This window comes from Hevea brasiliensis, chromosome 6, assembly GCF_030052815.1.
Source record: "Hevea brasiliensis isolate MT/VB/25A 57/8 chromosome 6, ASM3005281v1, whole genome shotgun sequence".
In the NCBI taxonomy this organism is placed as follows: Eukaryota; Viridiplantae; Streptophyta; class Magnoliopsida; order Malpighiales; family Euphorbiaceae; genus Hevea; species Hevea brasiliensis.
In genome coordinates, this window is record NC_079498.1 from 24,353,824 (window position 1) to 24,376,011 (window position 22,188).

Consider the following 22,188-nt stretch of genomic DNA (forward strand, 5'->3'; position numbering starts at 1 on the left):
CATTTAGAATCTATTTCTGTTAATGCATTAAAATCAATCTCTATTAATTTGGGTACACCAGATGATCCTAAAGACATTAAGTTAGCTGAAGATTTAACCCAAAAAGAAAGAGATAAATTTGTAGCCTTATTAATAAAGTACCAAGAAGCATTTGCCTGGTCTTATAAAGATATGCCGGGAATTGATCGAGACATAGTACAACACAAGATCCCCACAGACCCTAACATGAGGCCAGTAAAACAAAAGAAGCGTCGGCTTAGGCCAGAATGGGAAGAAAAGATAGCTCAAGAGGTGAAAAAGCTCATTGAGGCTGATTTCATTGAAGTAATTGAGTATCTCAAGTGGTTAGCCAACATTGTGCGTCCCCAAGAAGGATGGGCGAATCGGATATGTGTAGATTATAGGGACTTGAATAAGGCTACTCCTAAGGATGATTTCCCATTGCCTCACATCGATGTGCTTGTTGACAGTGCTGCTTGCATGGCCATGTACTCTTTCATGGATGGTTTTTCGGGATATAATCAGATCCTCATGGATTTGATAGATAAAGCAAAGACAACTTTTATCACTGAATGGGGGACTTATTGTTATAAGGTCATGCCTTTTGGGCTAAAAAATGCTGGTGCGACTTATCAGAGAATGGCTACTATATTGTTTCATGACATGATGCATAAAGAAGTTGAAGTATATGTGGATGATATGGTAGTAAAATCCCCAACTAGGGAGAGACATTTTGAGGCATTAGAAAAGTTCTTTCAAAGAGTCATCAAGTATAAATTGAGACTGAACCCTAGCAAGTGTGTGTTTGGGGTCACTTGAGCAAAGCTGTTAGGGCATATGATCGATAGGGAAAGGGATTGAGGTTGACCAGATAAGGTGAAGGCAATCCAGGAGATGCGGCCAGAGAAGCAGAAAAAGATTAGAGGTTTCTTAGGCAAATTACGATTACATCAGTAGGTTCATAGCTAGGCTCACAACTACTGTGAACCAATTTTTAAGCTACTAAGAAAGAATCACCGGTGGTGTGGAATGAGCAATGTCAAGAGGCATTTGAAAAGATAAAGCGAGCACTGAGCAATCCACCAATTTTGTCACCACCCATACCTAGCATCCTCTAATCCTCTACCTATCGGTGGAAAACATGGCCACAGGGGCAATGTTGGCACAAGAAGTAGAGAACTGGAGAGAGCCATCTATTACATCGAAGAAACTCCTTGCTTATGAGGAGAATTATTCACTAATAGAAAGAACCTTTGTTTGGTGTAGTATGGGCAACTAAGAAGTTAAGGCACTACTTTGGACTCATCGAGTTATTGTAGTATCCGGATGGATCCTTTAAAGTACCTATTTGAAGTACTGACGCTAGTTGGAAAATTGGCCAAATGGTTGGTCCCTCATGCGAATTTGATATTGTGTATGAGACTCGAAAAACCATTAAAGGGCGTGTAGTGGCGAATTTCTTTCGAAAATCCGGTTAATGAAGGGGAAGAAGTCAAACGACCTTCCGGATGAGAGTCTCAAGCTAGTAGAGGTCCACCATGGAAAATGTACTTTGATGGGGCCATGAATAAGAGCGGAGCCGGTATAGGGGTAGTTTTGGAAGCAGAATGGAGAACAATTGTTAATGTCAAAGGCTATGTTTCCCAACCACTAATAATATTGCGAATATGAGGCTTGCATTTGTGGCTGGAGGCATTAATAGTGTTGGGGCTAAAAAGGGAGGTGTTCGGAGATTCAATGCTAGTGGTTTCCCATGTTAAAGGTGAATGGGAATTAAAGAAGAAAAGTTGAGGCCATACAGAGTATGCTAAGAAACTATTATTTAGCTTTGAGGAAGTGACAATGAAGCACATGCCTAGAGCTCGAGAACCGGATAGTGATGCTCTAGCCACTGGCATCCTTATGGGAGAAGGGTGATCGGAAGTGTGACCCGATTATCTTGATGAGGAGTAGAATCCCATGCTATGAAAGGTTAATAATAGCACATTTAGATCTAGAAGATGAGATGAAATGGTATGAGGACATAAGAAGATATTTAGAGGTAAGAGAATACCCACGATGACCAATAGTAGGGATAGAGCTACAATTCGTAGATTAGCCACTCGATTCACTTTGGTGAGGGCAACTCTACAAAGGTTCTTGAAGGACTATTGCTCTTGTGTGTGTGAAAGCGATGCGAGCGGATAATGGAGGAAGTACATGCAGGAGTGTGTGGTCCTCACATGAGCGGAAGGGTATTAGCAGCAAAATTTTAAGATTGGGCTATTCTTGGTCTACCATGGATCTTGATTGCGCTAAATTTGTGAAAAGATGCCATGAGTGCCAAATCCATGGGAATTTGAATCACCTACCGTCCAGTGAACTCTCCAGCATGACTTCACCGTGGCCATTCTCAATATGGGGCATAGACATTATTGGGAAGATTTCTCCCACATTTCTAATGGCCATAGATTTATCATAGTGGCAATTGACTATTTCACCAAGTGGGTTGAAGCTGAATCTTATAAAGTAGTAGGGGCTAAGCAGATAAGTAAGTTTGTGAGAAAGAACTTGATTTGCAGGTTTGGGGTACCCCATGAGATAGTATCAGATAACGGCAGCCAGTTCAAAGGTGATTTCTTAGAATTAATTACCGAATTCAAGATTAAGCATCACAAGTCCTCACCATACAGGCCACAGACTAATGGAGCAGTAGAAGCAGCAAATAAGAATGTGAAAACCATTCTGAGAAAAATGGTTGAAACCTATAAGGATTGGCCTGAGAAACTCCCTTATGCTCTTTGGGGTTATCGCACTACTACAAGAACATCCACAGGGGCAACTCCATTCTCTTTAGTGTATGGGACTGAAGCAGTGCTACCCATTGAGCTAGAGGTCAAATCCTTGAGAGTGATACTAGAAGCTAAGATTCCGGAAAATGAGTGGGCCCAGAAAAGATATGAAGAACTAGCTTTGATTGATGAGAAGAGGATGCGAGCCTTGTATCATATGCAGGCTTATCAAAGGAAGATAGCAAGGGCCTTTAATAAGAAGGTGAAGCCAAGAAAGATCAAAGAGGGAGACATGGTTTTGAAACAAGCTCGGCCCATCCCTTTTGATCCAAGAGGAAAGTTTAAGCCAAATTGGGATGGTCCATATATAGTCAAAAAGATCTTGTCAGGTCTTTGTAAGAATATCGACTGGATGGGAATGAATTTCAAGAACCACCAACTTAGACAAGCTCAAACGGTACTTTGTGTGAGATAGGCCCGCTAGGCTGAAAATTTACAAGAGACGGTCTAGGCAAAAATAAGGGTCAAAGAAAAAAAAAAAGAAAAGAAAAGAAAAAAAAATGCTAGATTGAAAACCTGCAAAAGGCAGTCTAGGCAAAAGGAGAGATGAGAGAAGATTTGGATGAAAAACCTAAAAAGGCCATTCGACAGGTTATAAAGCTTATTTATAACTTTGGAAGGTTAGAAATTTGGCAAAACTAAATATAAGAGGGAGTAATGGTGTACCTGAATAAATAAAGAAATTTTTATTGCATTGACTAGGAATGGGTTTTATTTAATTATGATCGTGAATGTTTGTGTCTTGAGGGATACATCAAATGATTAAGTAATTGAACTGCGTTGTTTTGATTTAATCTATGTCTTCTGAGCATGACAAGATAGGTGCTTGATATGAATGTCCTGGTAATTGTCTAATTTCAAAAAAAAAAAAAAAAAAAAAAAAAAAAAAAAAAGGGGAGCTTGCTAGGTGGAAAACCCGGAAGGGCCACTTAGGCAAAAGTTAGAGCAAGCCCGCTGAGATGAAAATCCGAAAGGACATTTCAGGCAAAAGTTAGAACTGAGAGAATGGAGTTCATGGAAGAGAAATGAGTCAAGGCAGAAACCATGGGGGAAGAGAAGAAAAAGAAAAATCAGAGAGAAATTGTATTGTGACCTTAAGGAAGTCTTTTTTGGTGAACAATTCTTCTAAAAATCTTGGAGGCTAAAAGAAAGTTTTTGTAAAAAGAGGTCCCTCAGAGGACTAAGTTTTTTTAGAATCTCTAGCAAAATCAGCATGCCCATGATAGGAAGTAGCATACAAGAAGCACAAAAATCACAAAAAGAGTTATGAGACCTAGTCATCCTAATTTTTCAAATCATGAATTAGATATTTTTTTATAAGTCCTTAGACGTTGTTTAGGGCGCATGACATAGTTGTGTAAGGCATAGAAGAACATGCATCAACATGTCACCTGTGGGTGTGTAAGGCGTAGAATAACATGCATCACCACAGTTTCAATTGTCGAACTACGAGGGGGTCTGATTCTTCCTTAGGATAGCGAGGGGGATACGTAGGTAGTTTAGGACCGCGGTCCTAAATACGAACCCACAACATTTCATGACAGATATTTTTTTGGTAAGTCCTTAGACGTTGTTTAGGGCATATGGCATACTTGTGTAAGGCGTAGAAGAACACGCATCAACATGTCACCTGTAGGTGTGTAAGGCGTAGAAGAACATGCATCACCACAGTTTCAAGTGTCGAACTACGAGGGGGTCTGATTCTTCTTCAGGATAGCGAGGGAGATACGTAGGTAGTTTAGGACCGTGGTCCTAAATACGAACCCACAACATTTCAAGACAGATATTTTTAGTTAGTCCTTAGACGCTGTTTAGGGCATATGACATAGTTGTGTAAGGTGTAGAAGAACACGCATCAACATGTCACCTGTAGGTGTGTAAGGCGTAGAAGAACATGCATCACCACAGTTTCAAGTGTCGAACTACGAGTGAGTCTGATTCTTCCTCAGGATAATGAGGGGGATACGTAGGTAGTTTAGGACTGCGGTCCTAAATACGAATCCACAACATTTCAAATCACACAGTTGCCATTGTCATGAGACCATAGCTAGTCTCATTACACAGAGTGTATTGACAGAGCAAGATGCACTCAATTTTCACATGACACGATTATCAACATTGTTATGAGACCGTAGCTAGTCTCATGACGCAGAGTGTATCGGCGAGCAAGATACACTCATTTTTCACATGAGACAGTTATTACTGTTATGAGACCGTAGCTAGTCTCATAATATAGAGTATGTCGACCGAGCAAGATATACTTGATCCTCATAGCCAATGTTTCATAGTTATTAGAAATTCGAGTTTCACTTTGACGAAACTTGAGCAATGCTTTCGCATTGATTTCAACTTTTGCCAAAGTGGGGGGCAAACTGTAGACTCTTAATTTGTGATGAGTATGTGCATTGAGGCCGTGGGAAACCCGATGATGAAAAATTATATGAGTAATTGGAGGCATTGAGCTGAATTATTAATTTCGTGGCATGATCTTGAAAAAATAAAAATAATAATAAAGTTTTGGGAAAATTAATTTAATTAAATTTAAATAAAATTTTATTTTGTTTAAATTTAATATGGGTAGTTTTTTAAATGGATCTAATTAAGTTTAATTGGGCTCCGTGGGCCTAAGAAAGCCTAGTTAGGAATTTTAAATGGGACCCATTTAATTATTTTCTAAAAATTAAAATAATAAAATATCTCTCTCCTCCTTGGCCCCACTCTCTTCCTCACTCCCTATTGGTGCCTTCCATTTTTTCCTGTGTTCCTATTGGTTGAAACACCTCACCCATATCCCAGTCTTATTCGAATTCTGCAATCGCAGTTGTTTAAGTCATCTAAACTTTATCACCCTAAGACTCCAAATCCTACCACACCTCTTCCTCATTCCCTATTGGTGCCTTCCATTTTTTCCTGTGTTCCTATTGGTTGAAACACCTCACCCATATCCCAGTCTTATTCGAATTCTGCAATCGCAGTTGTTTAAGTCATCTAAACTTTATCATCCTAAGACTCCAAATCCTACCACACCTCTTCCTTATTCCCTATTGGTGCCTTCCATTTTTTTCTGTCTTCCTATTGGTTGAAACACCTCATCCATATCCCAGTCTTATTCGAATTCTGCAATTGTAGTTGTTCAAGTCATCTAAACTTTATCATCCTAAGACTCCAAACCCTATCACACCTCTCTCCCAAAACCCTATAAATACCCTACTAGAGAAGAGAAGAAGGGGATGATGGGAGGAAAGAGGAAGAGAAAATTCAGAGCTATAGGAAATTTAGAGATATTCAAGACTCTTTGAGTTCTTTCTTATTTTTTTTCTTTTCTTCAAGAAGATTTGCATACAAGATTTCTATAAGGTCAGTTTTTTATTGTTTTCTTTTCAAGATCTATGCCACACAACATTTTAATTCTATGCTCTTTGTCTTCAATTTATTTTATATGTTCATATGGATCATGTAATCATGTTTAATTTGAGGGGATATACAACTCTGCACATATTTAGTTTCTGTCTCTTTATTTCTTTTATTTTCTTTAGTTTCTTTATTTTTTATTACAAACAAAATTGGTAAGTAGCCCTAAGGTAAGTACCAAAGAGGGCATTTGCGTGGAGCTTATATGGAGCTAAACGAGAGTAAGCCGGGGATATCATTACCATACTAGAAGAGAAGACCCTTTTTTAAGGGTAGCTTGCCCCAATGGCAACTGCATTTATCAACAAGTAAGTAGCTCTAAACTTCTCGAATAACCATTGGCATGAAATTGTAGTAATAATAGAACTTTCATTTGGTAAATTAAAATTAACTTTGTTTTTAATTTAACTGACTTTTGCATGTAATTAATTTAAATAAATACTTTGTAAATTAAAATTAATCTTGTTTGTAAATTAAACTAATATTGGCATGTAAAATAAATTTAATTTAATACTTGGTAATTGTAAAATAAATTTGCATGTTAGAAATCTTTATTAGGTTGTGATTGTTTGGGACTTATGTGATATTAGAATAAATTACACATGTACATAATTGACTTAGTTCAATTATCCTTAGGGTAACTTGGTGAAAATTAATTAATTAGGTTAAATAGAAACATAGGGTTATTTGAAATTGAATTTGTTTGTAAATTAAATTCCCAATAATAAATTAATTTTAGTCATCTGGTAAATATCATTTAAATAATTAGCAACCCAATAGATAGGAATTACTTGTGCATGAAAATTGTGTGTAAACAACAACCCTTTTGTGAATTACTTGCGTGTGTAGGATTAGAATTGCATTTTTTAGGATAAAAGTTTAATAAAGGAATAATAAACAGGACTTCTAGAAACATTAGTAGAAGACTGGCACTCGAATTAATGAGGTTAAACCAGGCGTAAGGGGTGCCTAACACCTTCCCCTTACGTACCCACTATCCCGAACCTAGACATTGGGCTATGGTAATGACGGTTGTGGAAACTCTGCAAGGAGTAAGTTGCCATCCATGACCCTCGGAAGAAACACTGAATATGTCCCGGTTATTACACGGGTGGCGACTCCTGTCTATCTATGCCTTCGTGGCATAAATCCTTAATCCGTGGTAGTGTTATGGGAAGACGGTACTTACGGTGGTTTGATTCTATTAGGATTGTATGAAGTGCATGTCTAGGAAATCTTTGTCTAAGGAGGTGGTATTTAAGTGAGACCATTGTGACTCCACCATCTTTCCTGGGCATTACCTGGTGCATTTTATATAATTCTAATGGATGATATTTCGCCTCACGCCCCCCTCCCTACAGGAATACAATGTCCAAATTCATTTTTATCTAATGCATGTGTTCATAAATTTCATTTGTATAGTTCATTTACAATTTCATCTCTAATCTATCACATCAATTCACATGTACCTAGGTTCAAACAAATTTTCATTTTTATTTAATAAAAAGGAAAAATCCCCAAATATTATTTACACATCATTTATACCTTTAATATTTCATTTATAGTAATTTACAATTCACATTTCAAATTATATCAACTATTTCTCCTAAGTTCTATTTGTGATAAGCCTACAAATCCCATTAAACTAATCACATGATTTAAACAAACCTTAAATCATTTAAGTGAGGTATCATTAGTAATTTAAGTTTTGGTCCTTTGCATTTATTTCATTGAGGTTACTATTCACTTAACTATTTCTACATAAAAGTTGACTTTTTAATACATAATAGATTTGTTGAACCTAAGTTCACCAAGATACCACATTTTGCATTTTATTTTTGTTGGCATTAATTTCCAATACCATTTCAAAGCTTATTTTATATTATTCAAAACTTTCAGATTTCATACCTTAAGTTTACTGTTCCATTGGTCATTGTTACAGTAGAAATTTGATAAAATTTTCTTCATTAAAGTTGTACCTTTATGTGTCTTCTTTAATTTCATTTTTGAATCACTCCAATTGGAGTTTTATAGCTCAAGTTATGGCCTAAATACCATAATTGGCCGGATAGGGCAGTACCCAGAATTTCTGGGCAGAATCCATTCTAACAGTTTTTGTATCTTGAGTTTGGTGGGCAATTTCATTAAATTCTGGTAAAACTTTGGAGTTGTGTCCTCCATGAAAGTTGTCCTAAATTGTCTAATCTTTCCATTGATATAAATTTTAGGTCAATTGGACATTTCTACAGTGAGTTATGACTAAATGAATAAACACTGTTCATTTGGTCATTTTCCAAGGACAACATATTGGTCACCCGAATTAGGTCAATTTTTAGGGTAACTTAGGTTGGTTTTCTAGGCCAGGTTTCTTCATAAAAAATGTTGCATTATGTGTCTAATTTCACCTCCAATTAGCCTTGTACCAATTGGAGCTACAAAAATCAACTTATTGTAGCCTAACCACACTAGACTCAAGTCTAGTAATTCTGGCACAATGGAGGCAGCCTACCAAGTCAATGTTTAATGCTACAATTCATTCAAATTTTAGGGTAATTCACTCCCAATGGTTACTAATTAACCATTGGAGCACCAATTTAATATCAATTGAACATATCCTCAAACTCCTTCTCAAAACCCTAGCTCCCAACTAAATCTTCACACAATACCTATCATTTAAGTACACTAACATACCTAGCATCAAATTCAAGCACAATATCAAATTCATTTGGCACCAAACACTTCAAATCCTACCTTTACACAAGCTGGCCAAAGTTTGTGTCTTTAATTTCATGCATAAATATCAACTTTTCCCTTGTAATTCATGCATAATTAACCTTAATTTCAAGTTTAGAAAAGAAAAGTGGAGTGTAACTAGCACTAACCTTGTGTAAGCAGAATTTTCTTGGCTAATCTTAAATTTTCCTTCACTTTCCTTCTTTCTCTAGGCTGCCAAACACTCTCCCAAGAGGAAGTGACAAGGTTTAATGAAACAAACTTAGGGTTTTGTGGTGGGAATGCAAGGTTTGGAAGAGAGAAATGGAAGAAATTTTCATGGAGGTAGTGAGAGAATGGGCTGCCGAAACTTGAAAAAAATGAACAGAAATAATTTGCATTTTTGTGTCTCAATTATTGGTATTTATCCCTTTTAAGTTGCTTGATTAATTCCCATTGGTTAGAAATTAAATTTTATTCATTTATGACATCATATTATGTTATAATTTGGTATTTATTTTCATTTTCTTTTTTTTATTTTCTACTTATTTTTAATTAAAATTTTAGCAATGTTTATTCATATTTTATGTCATAATAATTATTTACTTAATTGGACAAATTGGCCAAAAATTATCTCTAAAGACGAAATGATCAAAATGCCATTCGTTTGGCTTATTGAGCCAAAATCGTCTGTACTGATTGATGAAATTCCAGAAGCATTTTCTTGGCATTCTAATGCTATCGAAACCTCAATAACTCTTCTCTGGAGTCCCAAAAATTATTTCACGAATTTTCCCTCGGGTTTGGGGCTTCTAGCTGTGAAGACCGCAACTTCCCACTGGGTTACTCATCGCTAGGGCACCGACTCATTTTACTTGGTTGTATTTCATTTCTAAAATTTTGTCTTAATTTTTCTTATTATTATTTGAGTTATTTATGACTCCTTACTCTAGTCTAAATATTTTTTCAGACATTCTAGCTTTCCGAACAGACACCGATCACCGGAATAGTAGAATGTACGGAATTGCTACAGTGAGGGTGTTACAAGGTTAGACACAAAGAAAAGCTCTCTTGTAACCTGGAAAAATAGTGAACATGAGTGAGCGTTCAACTCAGAGAGTAAATATTTATTTTACTTACAATTTCTATAACTATCTAATTCTAATGCATCCTTAGAAATGAAATGTCTCGTCTTCATACAAGTCAAACATATCATATTAAGTCACATCAAAGATAATCTGGAGCACTCACGGACCCAAGTCATATTCATACTCACGCATACATATATAGGTAGCTGATCCCCCTACCCAGCTCTCTTAATCCAAGACCTACCAGCAAGATCAACTCGAGCCGGACTTTTGCTTGGTAATCCATATGCGAGGGCCAGCGAGATCAACTCAAAGTCATGCCCGCCCTGACTTATCCATAATAAGGATCGGGTCCTACCGAGTCAAGCTCCAGCCGAGTCTACCCGTCCTACCCATATCCATATACTTCACATTCACACCCACTCACACACAGCTCCAGATTATCAAACACGGCAACCAAGCAAATATCATCAAGTATAAATGCAAAATAGGGCATGCCTAATATTTAACTACATAAATATAATTATAAGTAATGCATGAGCATGCCAAAAATATAATAATATTGAAATTATAAATAAAATAAATATCTACTTACAACACTTGTACAAGCTACTGTGCTGGTTGGGCTGGGGAAAAAGGCTATCTCAGCTCACCTAAATAATATATCAAAATTTATTAATAAACAACTTGAAACAAAGCTGTAGAGAATCAAAAGACAACTCTAAAATTTTGCTAAAAATCCGGCAGAGTTCTCCACTATACCTAGGACCTACCAAACTTGCAAAAGGGTTCAAACAACACTACTAATTCTCAATTTCCCACAATCACAACACATCAATAATATATGGCCCCTCCTGGACCCTTCAAATCAATCAAAACTCACAAGATGAAAAAATTACAATTTAGTCCCCGAAACCAACTTTTTAGCAAAAACCACTTAAATAAGCTTTAAAAATTCTAAAATTTTGCCCTGAGGTCCTTAGCAGTATTATTAAGCTAATGCAAAAGGAATTATAATTTTCTAACCTACCACGAATATTTTATAGATTTTTAATTAAAATCAGGCAATAGATAATTAAGAAAAATTAGAGTTCGGGTTTATCTATATCAATTCCGATGTTTGGGATACGTCCGGGATGTCTAAAAATGGTGGGGTAGCCTATAAACTCAACCCAATTCTAAAGTTTTACTGGTAGCCTACCTGCTCGGCCTGAAATTACAAACCCGAGCAACTATCGAATTTTCGCGAAACGATGGTATCTACGCGAAGCCCACAACACCAGAGGTTAGACTAAAATATTTATATTTACATATAAAATAATTATTTGAAAATTATGGGTATTACATTATCAATAAATTTAAAATTGATTGGTAATTAAAAAGTAAAGAATAAAATCAATTTTAATTAAAATAATAAATTTTATTATCAATTTTGAGATTAATTTTTTTCTTTCAATTTATTTTATTATTATAAATATATTTTTTATTTTATTGTTAATAATGATTGTAAATGCTTTATATATTGAGAGAAAAAAGTGGTTTATGGAAAAAATAGTAAAGAAGAGGAAAAGAAATGAGAGAAAATTATATTAATGAGAATCGAAAGTATAAGGTAAAAACTTTTAATTAAAAAAGTAAAGAATAAAATTAATTTTAATTAAAATAATAAGTTTTATTATCAATTTTGAGATTTTTTTTCTTTCAATTTATTTTATTATTATAAATATATTTTTTATTTTATTGTTAATTATGATTGTAAATGCTTTATATATTGAGAGAAAAAAGTGGTATATGGAAAAAATAGTTAAGAAGAGGAAAAGAAATGAGAGAAAATTATATTAATGAGAATCGAAAGTATAAGGTAAAAACTTTTAAGGGGTAAGATAGGATAGCAAAGCATTTTGCGCCTTTGTGGCCTGCCCTACAGGAATCCAAATTAATAAGATCAGTGAATTTTGAATACTAAATAGTTTGTAAAAAAATATATATAAGGTAAAAAAAAAAAAAAAAAAACGATGGGAGCCATGTTTGTAATGGGAGGTTAATCGCTAGACCCAGAGCGATTTATCAAGCAGAAGGCTTTAGAATTTGAATCAGCTGCCTTGGTCCGCTACTCACTTGATGATTTACTGCTCAATTCCCATGAAGAAGAATGTCTCATCTCTTTCATAATTTGTTGAACCTGGATAAACCCTAATGCTCTGCTGTTTCATGGTAAGTAGCCTGCAATGTTTGGTTTTTCCAGTTCAAGATTAGCTTTGTATAAGAGTGTTTCTCTGTTTGTCTCAAATGTCCAACTAGGTATTCTTCCTTTTCACTCATTATTCGCAATCAGATCCTCTTCGTCTACCATATCTTCTAATTTGAATGAGCACTCATTTATAGTCATGACATACCTTATAAATTCATGTGGATTAACCCTAAAATCTGCTCAATCTATCTCTAAGAGGATATGGTTTAAAACCCCTGAAAGACCCGACTCAGTATTAAGGTTTTTCAGGGAACATGGATTCGCGGATTCCCAGATCTCCAAAATTGTTAAGTATCGGCCCTGTTTGCTTTTAATGAAACCAGAAAAGACATTCTTGCCCAAGCTTGAGTTTCTGCGTTCTATAGGGGTTTCAAGATCAGGCGTTCCTATATTTGTTTCTAGGAATCCAGATTTGTTGGCTCGAAGTTTAGAGCGGTGTCTGATCCCAATTTACGAAATCCTTAAAAGTGTGCTTATCTCTGAAGAGAAAGTGGTTACGACCCTGAATCGCATGGAAAACAGATCTTTGCAGTCTTTTCACAAAACATTTTCTAACAATTTATCACTCTTAAGAGGACTTGGAATCTCTCAATCTTCCATCTCTTCCTTGGTCACCCAATGTCCCTCGGTCATGTGCCAAAAAGTGGGCAAGTTTGCTGAAGTGGTCAAGAAGGTTATGAATCTAGGATTTGACCCTTCAAAAGTTACATTTGTTATTGCTGTCCTTGTTTTTCATTCGATGTCACACAAAACATGGGAATACAAAATGGAGGTTTATGGGAGGTTCGGTTTGTCTGAAGATGAGATTTGGTCGATGTTCAGAAAGCATCCTAAATGTATGTCTTTGTCTGAGAAGAAGGTCACTGGCGTGATGAATTTTCTTGTGTGCAAGATGGGTTGGCAGGCTGCTGCTGTTGCCAGAGTTCCAAGCATTCTTTGTCGTAGCTTAGAGAAGGGGATTATGCCTAGATGTTCAGTTGTAAGAGTTTTGCTTTTAAAGGGTTTGATTAAGGCCGACATCCATTTATCTTCAGTGTTGATACCTTCTGAAAAGAGCTTCTTGGAAAGTTTTGTGATCAAGCATCAAGAACAGTTGCCTCAATTGTTAGATCTCTATCAGGGAAAAATGAGTCTTACAGATCTTGGTTTTGGCTTTGATGATAAATCTGGGATTTCTGGTAAACCTTGAATGAGTAACTTTGATAGCTAACTTTTACTTCTCATTAGACTCTTTTTTTTTTTTTTTTTTTTTTTGTTCAATTTGCAACTGGTCAAGTTTTGAAGATTTTTTTTTTATAAGCAAAAGATGGTGGCTTCCATTTTTCTGTCTTGCAATAACTTGAAGTTAAGTCTTGCATTTGATTGCTTGTTTCCTGTAAACCAAAATGATCTATTTTGTTGAAGTGCTGAAATGCTTTATGAATGTGTAAAGAGGGTTAATGAAGTGGGATAATCTCTAAAAATGAAGAATTTCTTGGCAGTTAGATTTTTTTTTTTTTTTTGACGGAGAATACACAAAGAGAATACACATGGAGGACTGAGACAACATAGAAATCTTATTTATTGTAGTCAAATGCGTGAATTAAGTTGGCAAGAAGAGATAGCAGTTGCACTGCACTTTTGCTATATACACAATCATTCCTTACCAAGGGAATCATCCCCTAGGTGCTCAGTCACTGGAATTCTTCTTTGGAAGGCCTTTAATTAGTGTGGGAAACTTCCTGTTATGTTTTTTTATTATTAAGGTCAACTGATTCCTTCAAAAAACAAAATATATAGGTCAAAGGATCTACTGGGTTCATTTGTAACTGGGTGTTGGAAATAGGATGCTGCATTGATAAATGTTTTCTAGGAAGAATGATAATTGTAGAATGAGGATTTGGATTTGAGCAGTAAAATAGTCTGTTAGTAGTATGCCTTAGAGAATATCATTTAGTATGTATCTTGTACTTATTTTATTAATAAAAAACAATTCCACTTTTCTGTTTACATAATATATTTATATGTAATAGAAAATGTCCATTGATATTTTGTTAGAAATTCTATTAGTAAATTGTTAAGAATATGTTTGCAGTATTTCTAGCACAAAGTATCATAAATTGGTTCACAATCGAAGATACTTCACAATAAGGACATGACTTATCTAGAAAGATTGTAATCATGTTTGTTTCCAAGTTATTTATATGAGATGTAAATAAGATGGAATGGTGAGTCTCATGCCATATAACAAACATGATAGGCACTTATGCATGATAAGTAGGCCGAACCAGTGATACTTATGACAAGCACGTGGAGGTTACTCTTGTCAATGCATTGTCATAAATCATATCAGCGCATATAATCTTTAGACCTGAGATAATACAGTTATCTTGTATATAGGTGGTTTGAGTTTGATACTGCTTTTATACATGTACTGTGTATGGGTATATGGGTATGTGTTGGCTCCTACTAGTTTTATATGGAGGTAGGTGTTGATCAAGATGGAATCTGTTATCCTAAGTAAATAGGGATAAAATTCTATGTTCATTTAATTGTTCTTGATGTTTCAAGTTCTTGGCCAGGATAGACAGATTTAATTAGAAAAGAGTTTCTGATGAGTAAATCTTTTTAATCAAAAATTAGAATTAAAAGATAATATAATATTTATAGCAAATGGGGTTTGACATAAACTATGACTCCAGCTCGAATTGGGATTTTATAACAGAGAGATTCTAGTGCATGGTAACATATGATAAAAGGTTCATTTAAGGTATTCCTTATTACTGATTGAGTGGCCATGGCATGCTATGCTAGGTGTTAACCAGGATCTACGAGATGCCTAAAATGACTTAGAGAAATCATTTATGGTAAGAAAGAGTTATGATGATATTACAAGTTAATATCATATCTCATTGCCAATTAGTAATGAGCCTAGTGAGTCACATACATACACAAGTAATCACTAAGTTTAATGTGATTTAATTAGTTAGTTAAAGAGTTTAATTGATTAATTAAATAGGTTTGGTTTGCAATTAGATTGCAAAGTCCCTAGCATGACTTGAAACTAAATCTAGGTTATTGGATGTATAGTATAAGTTAAATTTATATTTAAAGTGTTTAAATATGAATTTAATTGTGAGAAAGTAATTAATTGAGATTAATTAATTAATTTATATTTGATATAAATTGATTAGAAGAGGAGAAATAATTATTTTGGATTGAGAACTCAAAATTACAATACAAGGGTAATTTGGTCATTTCACAGGGTGGCATGTGGGACCATGAGATGGTGACACATGGCATCATGGCTTGTTATTTGTCTTCCTATCATGCATGATGATCAAAGTCAAGATTAAACTTAACTTTGACACTTGACTTAATGTGATTAGCTCAATTAAAATTAAGGTGCAATCAGAAGTTGACATGTGGCAAGGGTTTTAAGTGATGACCTAATTATATAATGTGATATTATGAAAGAATGAAATAACAATCTGATTTTTCTCTCAAAGGTGCCGCCACCCAAGAGGTTCTCTTCCTCTCTTCTTTTTCATCTCTCATCAATTCAAAGAGAGTTGTCCATATTCTCTTGAATTAAAATTGTTAGAAATTGTTTCTAGTGTCCAATATACATCTACAACCTCCCTAAATGCAAATCTCTATTTTCTAATAGGTTGAAAAGGCTTGAGAAGCTGGTCAAGGGGCTACCATTGGTGATATTGGTGTGGACAAGCTAGAGGGACAACATCTGGGTTCCTAGGTGCTTTAAAAAGGTATCAAACACATCTATAGTGCATCAAAAGGTTAGTGCACATGTTCTCGAATTAATCTAGGATTCTAATGAATTAATTTGTTAATTCTAAAATCTTAAATGGTAAATGTAGATCCTAATATATATTAAAAGAGTTTTAATATGCAATTGAATATTGAAATCAATTAGGTAAATAATGAATCTTGCATGATGCATGAGACCTTAGAAGAAAATTTTTGAATTCAATGTTTTAATCTAATAATTTTCATGCTTCCGCTCCTACATAGTCGTCACAGGCAACAGATCCATTTTAGATCTTTATTTGCAGTGAAATTCTTCTGCATTGGATGAGGGAAGATCATTGATTCAATAGTCGTTCTGCTGATGATAATATGTGAGGTGATAAAAATTAATGTATTAATAAAGCAATCTTTGCTGAAGCTTCATGATTTGGTCTCATTTTCATCCAAGCTTGGCGTAATATCTGCCACCATTTTTCTTCCCTTCATGTGAGATGAAGTGACAATGTCATACTTAGCCTTACTATTATTCTTTTGCTGTCCACCATCTTTCAATCTTTACTAACTAACATCTCCCATTTGGTTCTCTAACCTTTTACTATTTTGCAAGAGTGGATACTGACCACTTCCACTAATCTGACCCAGTTAGACGCAGGTCTTTACCGCTCAGACAGTACATCCTTAATCAAATACTTACCAGTGTTTCCTTACCGTAGACATACCTATCATGACACTATCTACGTGTTGCCCATCTACAATTCCTTTAGTATCAAAGAACATCATTCTGTCACTTAATTGTTTTTTCATTAAAAATTATAAAAAATAATTCTCTATTTTTAAATTTTTTTTCCAACCGTATGCTTATAAAAGGTAGAAGCTCAAATTTGCTCTTGATTTTTTTTAAAAAAAAAAAATGTTAAATAAGGCAATTTTGAGCATTTGGTTTAAATTAGTGATTAAGCTTAAATTAATCCTAATTAATAAAATATTTTTTTTAATAATAAAGTGTTTTATATATATATATATATATATATATATATATAATTTAAGTTATTTCTGATTAAGCTCCCAAAATTGCTATTATTGGTGCTAATAGCCGGACAAGAGAAGGCATCATTGGTGGCTTTGCAAGTAGAGGATGTGATTGGAGATCTACATGAGGTATCTGATGAATGTGAAGTCAGCAATGAAAGGGGATTTCATGGGCAGAACCCAATCTAAGTTTGTATTGTTAATATATTTATGTTGGGTTTGTATGATTTTGCAGAGGAAATTGAGTTTATATTATTTCATTTTGAAGCTTGTAGAATTTATGTTGTGCTTTGACTATTGGATTAGTGTTGTAGAATATAGATTTGTATTGTGAAATTTGTGTTACCGTTCTTCATTTTTTTAAATTTTATTGTAATTAAATTTATAAATAATTTTTTATTTAAAAATACGAAAATCAATATTTTATTATTAAAAATGACAAAATAAAATTCTATTTTTAAAAAATTGAACATATTTAAACTTAAATTAAAAAAATTAATTAATTTAGATAAAAAAGTTTAAAATCAACTTGTTTCAAGATAATTTTTATAGCTTATGCATGAATTTTATTTTATATTTTATTTTTTATCTCTTAATTTTAATTTATTACTAAAAAAATCTCCAAATTATAATTTTATTTTATAAAATATTTCCTTAATTTACAATAGCAGATTTTCAAATTAAAAAAATTTCTTCAAATTACTATGTAATGTCTATAAATACAGTTTTCATACTTTTTAATAAATAGTAAGTCCTTTTCTTTTTGAGGAAGTATATCATTGTGATTATATTAGTACTTTTATACTAAGTCCAGGTAGTGATTAAAATAATTAATTTTTTTGAGTGTAAGAGGAAATGAATATAATAGGAAAAGAAGTAAAAAGGTAATAGTAGATTTCTAAATTAAAAAATACCTTTAAATTATTGTGTAACATTTATAAATACAATTTTATCACTTCTTGATTTTTTTTCTAGGAAGCATACCATTGTAATTACATTGGTATTTTTGTGATTAGTCCAAATAATAGTTAGAATGGTCGATTTTTTTTTAGTGTGACAGGAAAGAAAACAAAAAAAATAATTTTAATATTTTTTTAATTTAAAAAATCTGTTATAGCATATAAAAAAGATTTTTGTAAAATAAAATTAAAATTTAAAAATTTTTTATTAATAAATTGGAGTTAGTGGATGAAATTGAAACACTAAAAAGTTAGACTATAAAAATTACCATTATTTCAATATTTTAAAAAATTTAGGGGCAAATTTAGCGTTATTTAATTTACAAGGTAACCGCATGGGGAAAATTGATCTTATTTGTACATGTATTTAAAGTCGAGACATGTTAGTATGGGATGTTAATTGCTAGACCCAGAGCGATTTATCAAGCAGAAGGCTTCAGAATTTGAATCAGCCGCCTTGGTCCCTTAGTCGCTTGATGATTTACTGCTCAATTCCAATGAAGAAGAATGTCTCATCTCTTTCATAATTTATTGAACCTGGATAAACCCTAAGCTCGGCTGTTTCATGGTAAGTAGCCTGCAATGTTTGGTTTTTCCAGTTCAAGATTAGCTTTGAATAAGAGTGTTTCTCTGTTTGTCTCAAATGTCCAACTAGTTATTCTTCCTTTTCACTCATTATTCGCAATCAGATCCTTCTCGTCTACCATATCTTCTAATTTGAATGAGCACTCATTTCTAGTCTCATACCTCATAAATTCATGTGGATTAGCCCTAAAATCTGCTCAATCTATCTCTAAGAGGATATGGTTTGAAACCCCTGAAAGACCCGACTCAGTATTAAGGTTTTTCAGGGAACATGGATTCACCGATTCCCAGATCTCCAAAATTGTTAAGCATCGGCCCTGTTTGCTTTTAGCGAAACCAGAAAAGACATTCTTGCCCAAGCTTGAGTTTCTGCGTTCTATAGGGGTTTCAAGATCAGGCCTTCCTATATTTGTTTCTAGGAATCCAGATTTGTTGGCTCGAAGTTTAGAGCGGTGTCTGATCCCAATTTGTGAAATCCTTAAAAGTGTACTTGTTTCTGATGAGAAAGTAGTTACGACCCTGAATCGCATGGAAAGCAGATGTTTGTACTCATTTCAGAAAACATTTTCTAACAATTTGTTACTCTTAAGAGGGCTTGGAATCTCTGAATCTTCCATCTCTTACTTGGTCACCCAATCTCCGTCAGTCATGTGCCAAAAAGTGGGCAAGTTTGCTGAAGTGATTAAGAAGGTTATGAAACTAGGATTTGACCCTTCAAAATCAGTATTTGTTGAGGCAGTCCGTGCTTTTCATTTCATGTCGCACAAAACATGGGAACACAAAACGGAGGTTTATGGGAGGTTCGGTTTGTCTGAAGATGAGATTTGGTCGATGTTCAGAAAGCGTCCCAATTGTATGTCTTTGTCTGAGAAGAAGGTCACTGGCGTGATGAATTTTCTTGTGTGCAAGATGGGTTGGCAGGCTGCTGTTGTTGCCAGAGTTCCAAGCATTCTTTGTCTTAGCTTGGAGAAGAGGATTATGCCTAGATGTTCAGTTGTAAGAGTTTTGCTTTTAAAGGGTTTGATTAAGGCTGACGTCCATTTATCTTCAGTGTTGATACCTTCTGAAAAGAGCTTCTTGGAAAGTTTTGTGATCAAGCATCAAGAACAGTTGCCTCAATTGTTAGATCTCTATCAGGGAAAAATGAGTCTTACAGAACTTGGCTTTGGCTTTGATGATAAATGTAGGATTTCTAGTAAACCTTGAATGAGAAAGTTTGATAGCTAACTTTTACTTCTCATTAGCTTTTTTAAGTTGCAACTGCTCAAGTTTTGAAGTTTTTTTTTATGAGCAAAAGATGGTGGCTTCCATTTTTCTGTATTGCAATAACTTGAAGTTAAGTCTTGCATTTGATTGCTTGTTTCCTGTAAACCAAAATGATCTATTTTGTTGAAGTGCTGAAATGGTTTATAAATGTGTAAAGAGGGTTAATGAAGTGGGATAATCTCTAAAAATGAAGAATTTCTTGGCAGTTAGATTTTTTTTTTTTTTGACGGAGAATACACAAAGAGAATACACACGGAGGACTGAGACAACATAGAAATCTTATTTATTGTAGTCAGATGCGTGAATTAAGTTGGCAAGAAGAGATAGCAATTGCACTGCATTTTTGCTAGATACACAGTGGGAAACTTCCTGTTATATTTTTTATTATTAAGATCAAATGATTCCTTCAGAAAACAAAATATATAGGTCATAGGATCTACTGGGTTCATTTGTAACTGGGTGTTGGAACCAGGATGCTGCATTGATAAATATTTACAAGGAAAAATGATAATTGTAGAATGAGGATTTGGACTTGAGCAATAAAATAGTCGTCACAGGCAACAGATCCATTTAGTTCTTTATTTCCAGTGAAACTCTTCTGCATTGGATGAGGCAAGATCATTGATTTGACAGTGGTTCTGCTGATGATAATTTCTATTGATTTGTTTTTTTTTTTTTTTTTTGATGCATTGTCTTTCATGTGAAATACCTTCAGCTGGTGATAATATATGAGGTGATAAAAATTAATGTATTAATAAAACAATCTTTGCTGAAGCTTAATGATTTGGTCTCATTTTCAGTCCAAGCTTGGCGTAATTTCTATTACCATTTTTCTTCCCTACATGTGAGATGAAGCAGCAATGGCATAGTTAACCTTATTACTCTTTGCTGTCCATAATCTTTCAATTTTTACGAGTGCCACCGGAGAACATTTCCCATTTAGTTCTCTAACCCTTTACTATCTTGCAGGAGTAGATACTAACCACTTCCACTGATATAATCCAGCCGGACATAGGCCTTTATCTCGAATAGTACATTCATAACCAAATATTTACTTGTATTTCCCTTGCTGTAGACATACCTCTATCTTGACATTATCTGCGTGCCCCCGGTGTCAAAGAACATCATTCATGTCATTTAATTATTTTTTAATTGTTTTTCCATTAAAAATACTAAAAATAAATTTCTCTATTTTTTATTTTTTTTTCCAGCTGCATGTTTATAAAAGGAACAACGCTCAAATTTGCCTCTGATTTAAAAAAAAAAAAAATTAAATAAGGCAATTTTGAGCATTTGGTTTAAATTAGTCCTTTACGATTAAGCTCAAATTAATCCTCTATATATATATATATATATATATATATATATATATATATATATATATATATATATATATATTTCATAATTTTAAGTATTTCTTATTAAGCTCCCAAAATTGCTATTATTGGTGCTAACAGCCAGATGAGAGAAGGCATCATTGGTGGCTTTGCAAGTAGAGGATGTGATTGGAGATCCACATGAAGGTATATGATGGATGTGAAGTCAGCATTGAAAGGGGATTTCATGGGCAGAACCCAATCTAAGTTTGTATTGTTAATATATTTATGCTGGGTTTGTATAATTTTGCAGAGGAAATTGAGTTTATATTATTTGATTTTGAAGCTTGTAGAATTTATGTTGTGGTTTGACTATTGGGTTAGTGTTGTAGAATATAGATTTGTATTGTGGAATTTGTGTTATTCTTCATTTTTTTAAAATTTTATCGCAATTTAATATATAAATAATTTTTTATTTAAAAATATGAAAAATTGATATTTTATTATTAAAATAACGAGAAAATAAAATTTTATTTTTTAAAATTTAGATATAAATAACAAAATTAAAATTTTAAAATAAACTTATTTCAAGGTAATTTTTATGATATATCCCTAAATTTTACTTTATATTTTATTTTTATCATTTGACTTTAATTTATTACTTAAAAAATTCTTAAATTTTTATTTTATTTTATAAAAAAAATCTCTTTAATCTGAAATAATATATTTTTATATTAAAAAATATCTATAAATTATGGTGTGATGATTTTAAATACAATTTCAACATTTATTAGTAAATGATAAATTCTCTTTTTTTTTTTGAAAAATTATATCATTATAATTACATTATTATTTTTATAATAGATTCAAATAATAGTTGAAATGGTTGATTTTTTTTTGAATGTGAGAGAAAATAAAGTAGAAAAAGACAATTTCGATATTTTTTAATCTGAAAAATTTGTTATAGCATATAAAAAAAAAATTTATAAA

The 22,188-nt window shown here is 33.5% G+C and overlaps 2 protein-coding genes and 1 long non-coding RNA gene across 4 annotated transcripts; all 3 read left to right on the forward strand.

Annotated features, from left to right (window-relative positions):
* The first annotated feature begins 12,050 nt into the window (after positions 1-12,050).
* LOC110667879 (uncharacterized) lies at positions 12,051-13,693 on the forward strand. 2 transcript variants are annotated; one of them, XM_058148477.1, is made up of 2 exons: positions 12,051-12,256; positions 12,344-13,693. In XM_058148477.1, exon 2 carries the CDS (start codon positions 12,430-12,432, stop codon positions 13,480-13,482), a length of 1,053 nt encoding a protein of 350 aa, XP_058004460.1. In that variant the 5' UTR covers positions 12,051-12,256; positions 12,344-12,429; the 3' UTR covers positions 13,483-13,693. The 2 variants fall into 2 exon arrangements, with proteins under 2 accessions (XP_058004460.1, XP_058004459.1); XM_058148476.1 differs by having other exon boundaries at positions 12,051-13,693.
* A 4,603-nt stretch (positions 13,694-18,296) lies between these two features.
* Positions 18,297-21,621, forward strand: LOC131180793 (uncharacterized). Its single transcript, XR_009149471.1, has 2 exons — positions 18,297-18,599; positions 21,340-21,621. It is a non-coding gene; the product is annotated as an uncharacterized LOC131180793 (long non-coding RNA).
* Positions 18,596-19,855, forward strand: LOC131180791 (uncharacterized). The gene has a single exon (XM_058148479.1). It carries the CDS (start codon positions 18,614-18,616, stop codon positions 19,820-19,822), a length of 1,209 nt encoding a protein of 402 aa, XP_058004462.1. The 5' UTR covers positions 18,596-18,613; the 3' UTR covers positions 19,823-19,855.
* Positions 21,622-22,188: the final 567 nt, after the last annotated feature.

What these genes read in the sequence shown, in the direction of transcription:
- LOC110667879 (XM_058148476.1), top strand. Translation starts at nt 12,271, where the DNA reads ATGTTTGGTTTTTCCAGTTCAAGATTAGCTTTGTATAAGAGTGTTTCT.
- LOC131180791 (XM_058148479.1), top strand. Translation starts at nt 18,614, where the DNA reads ATGTTTGGTTTTTCCAGTTCAAGATTAGCTTTGAATAAGAGTGTTTCT.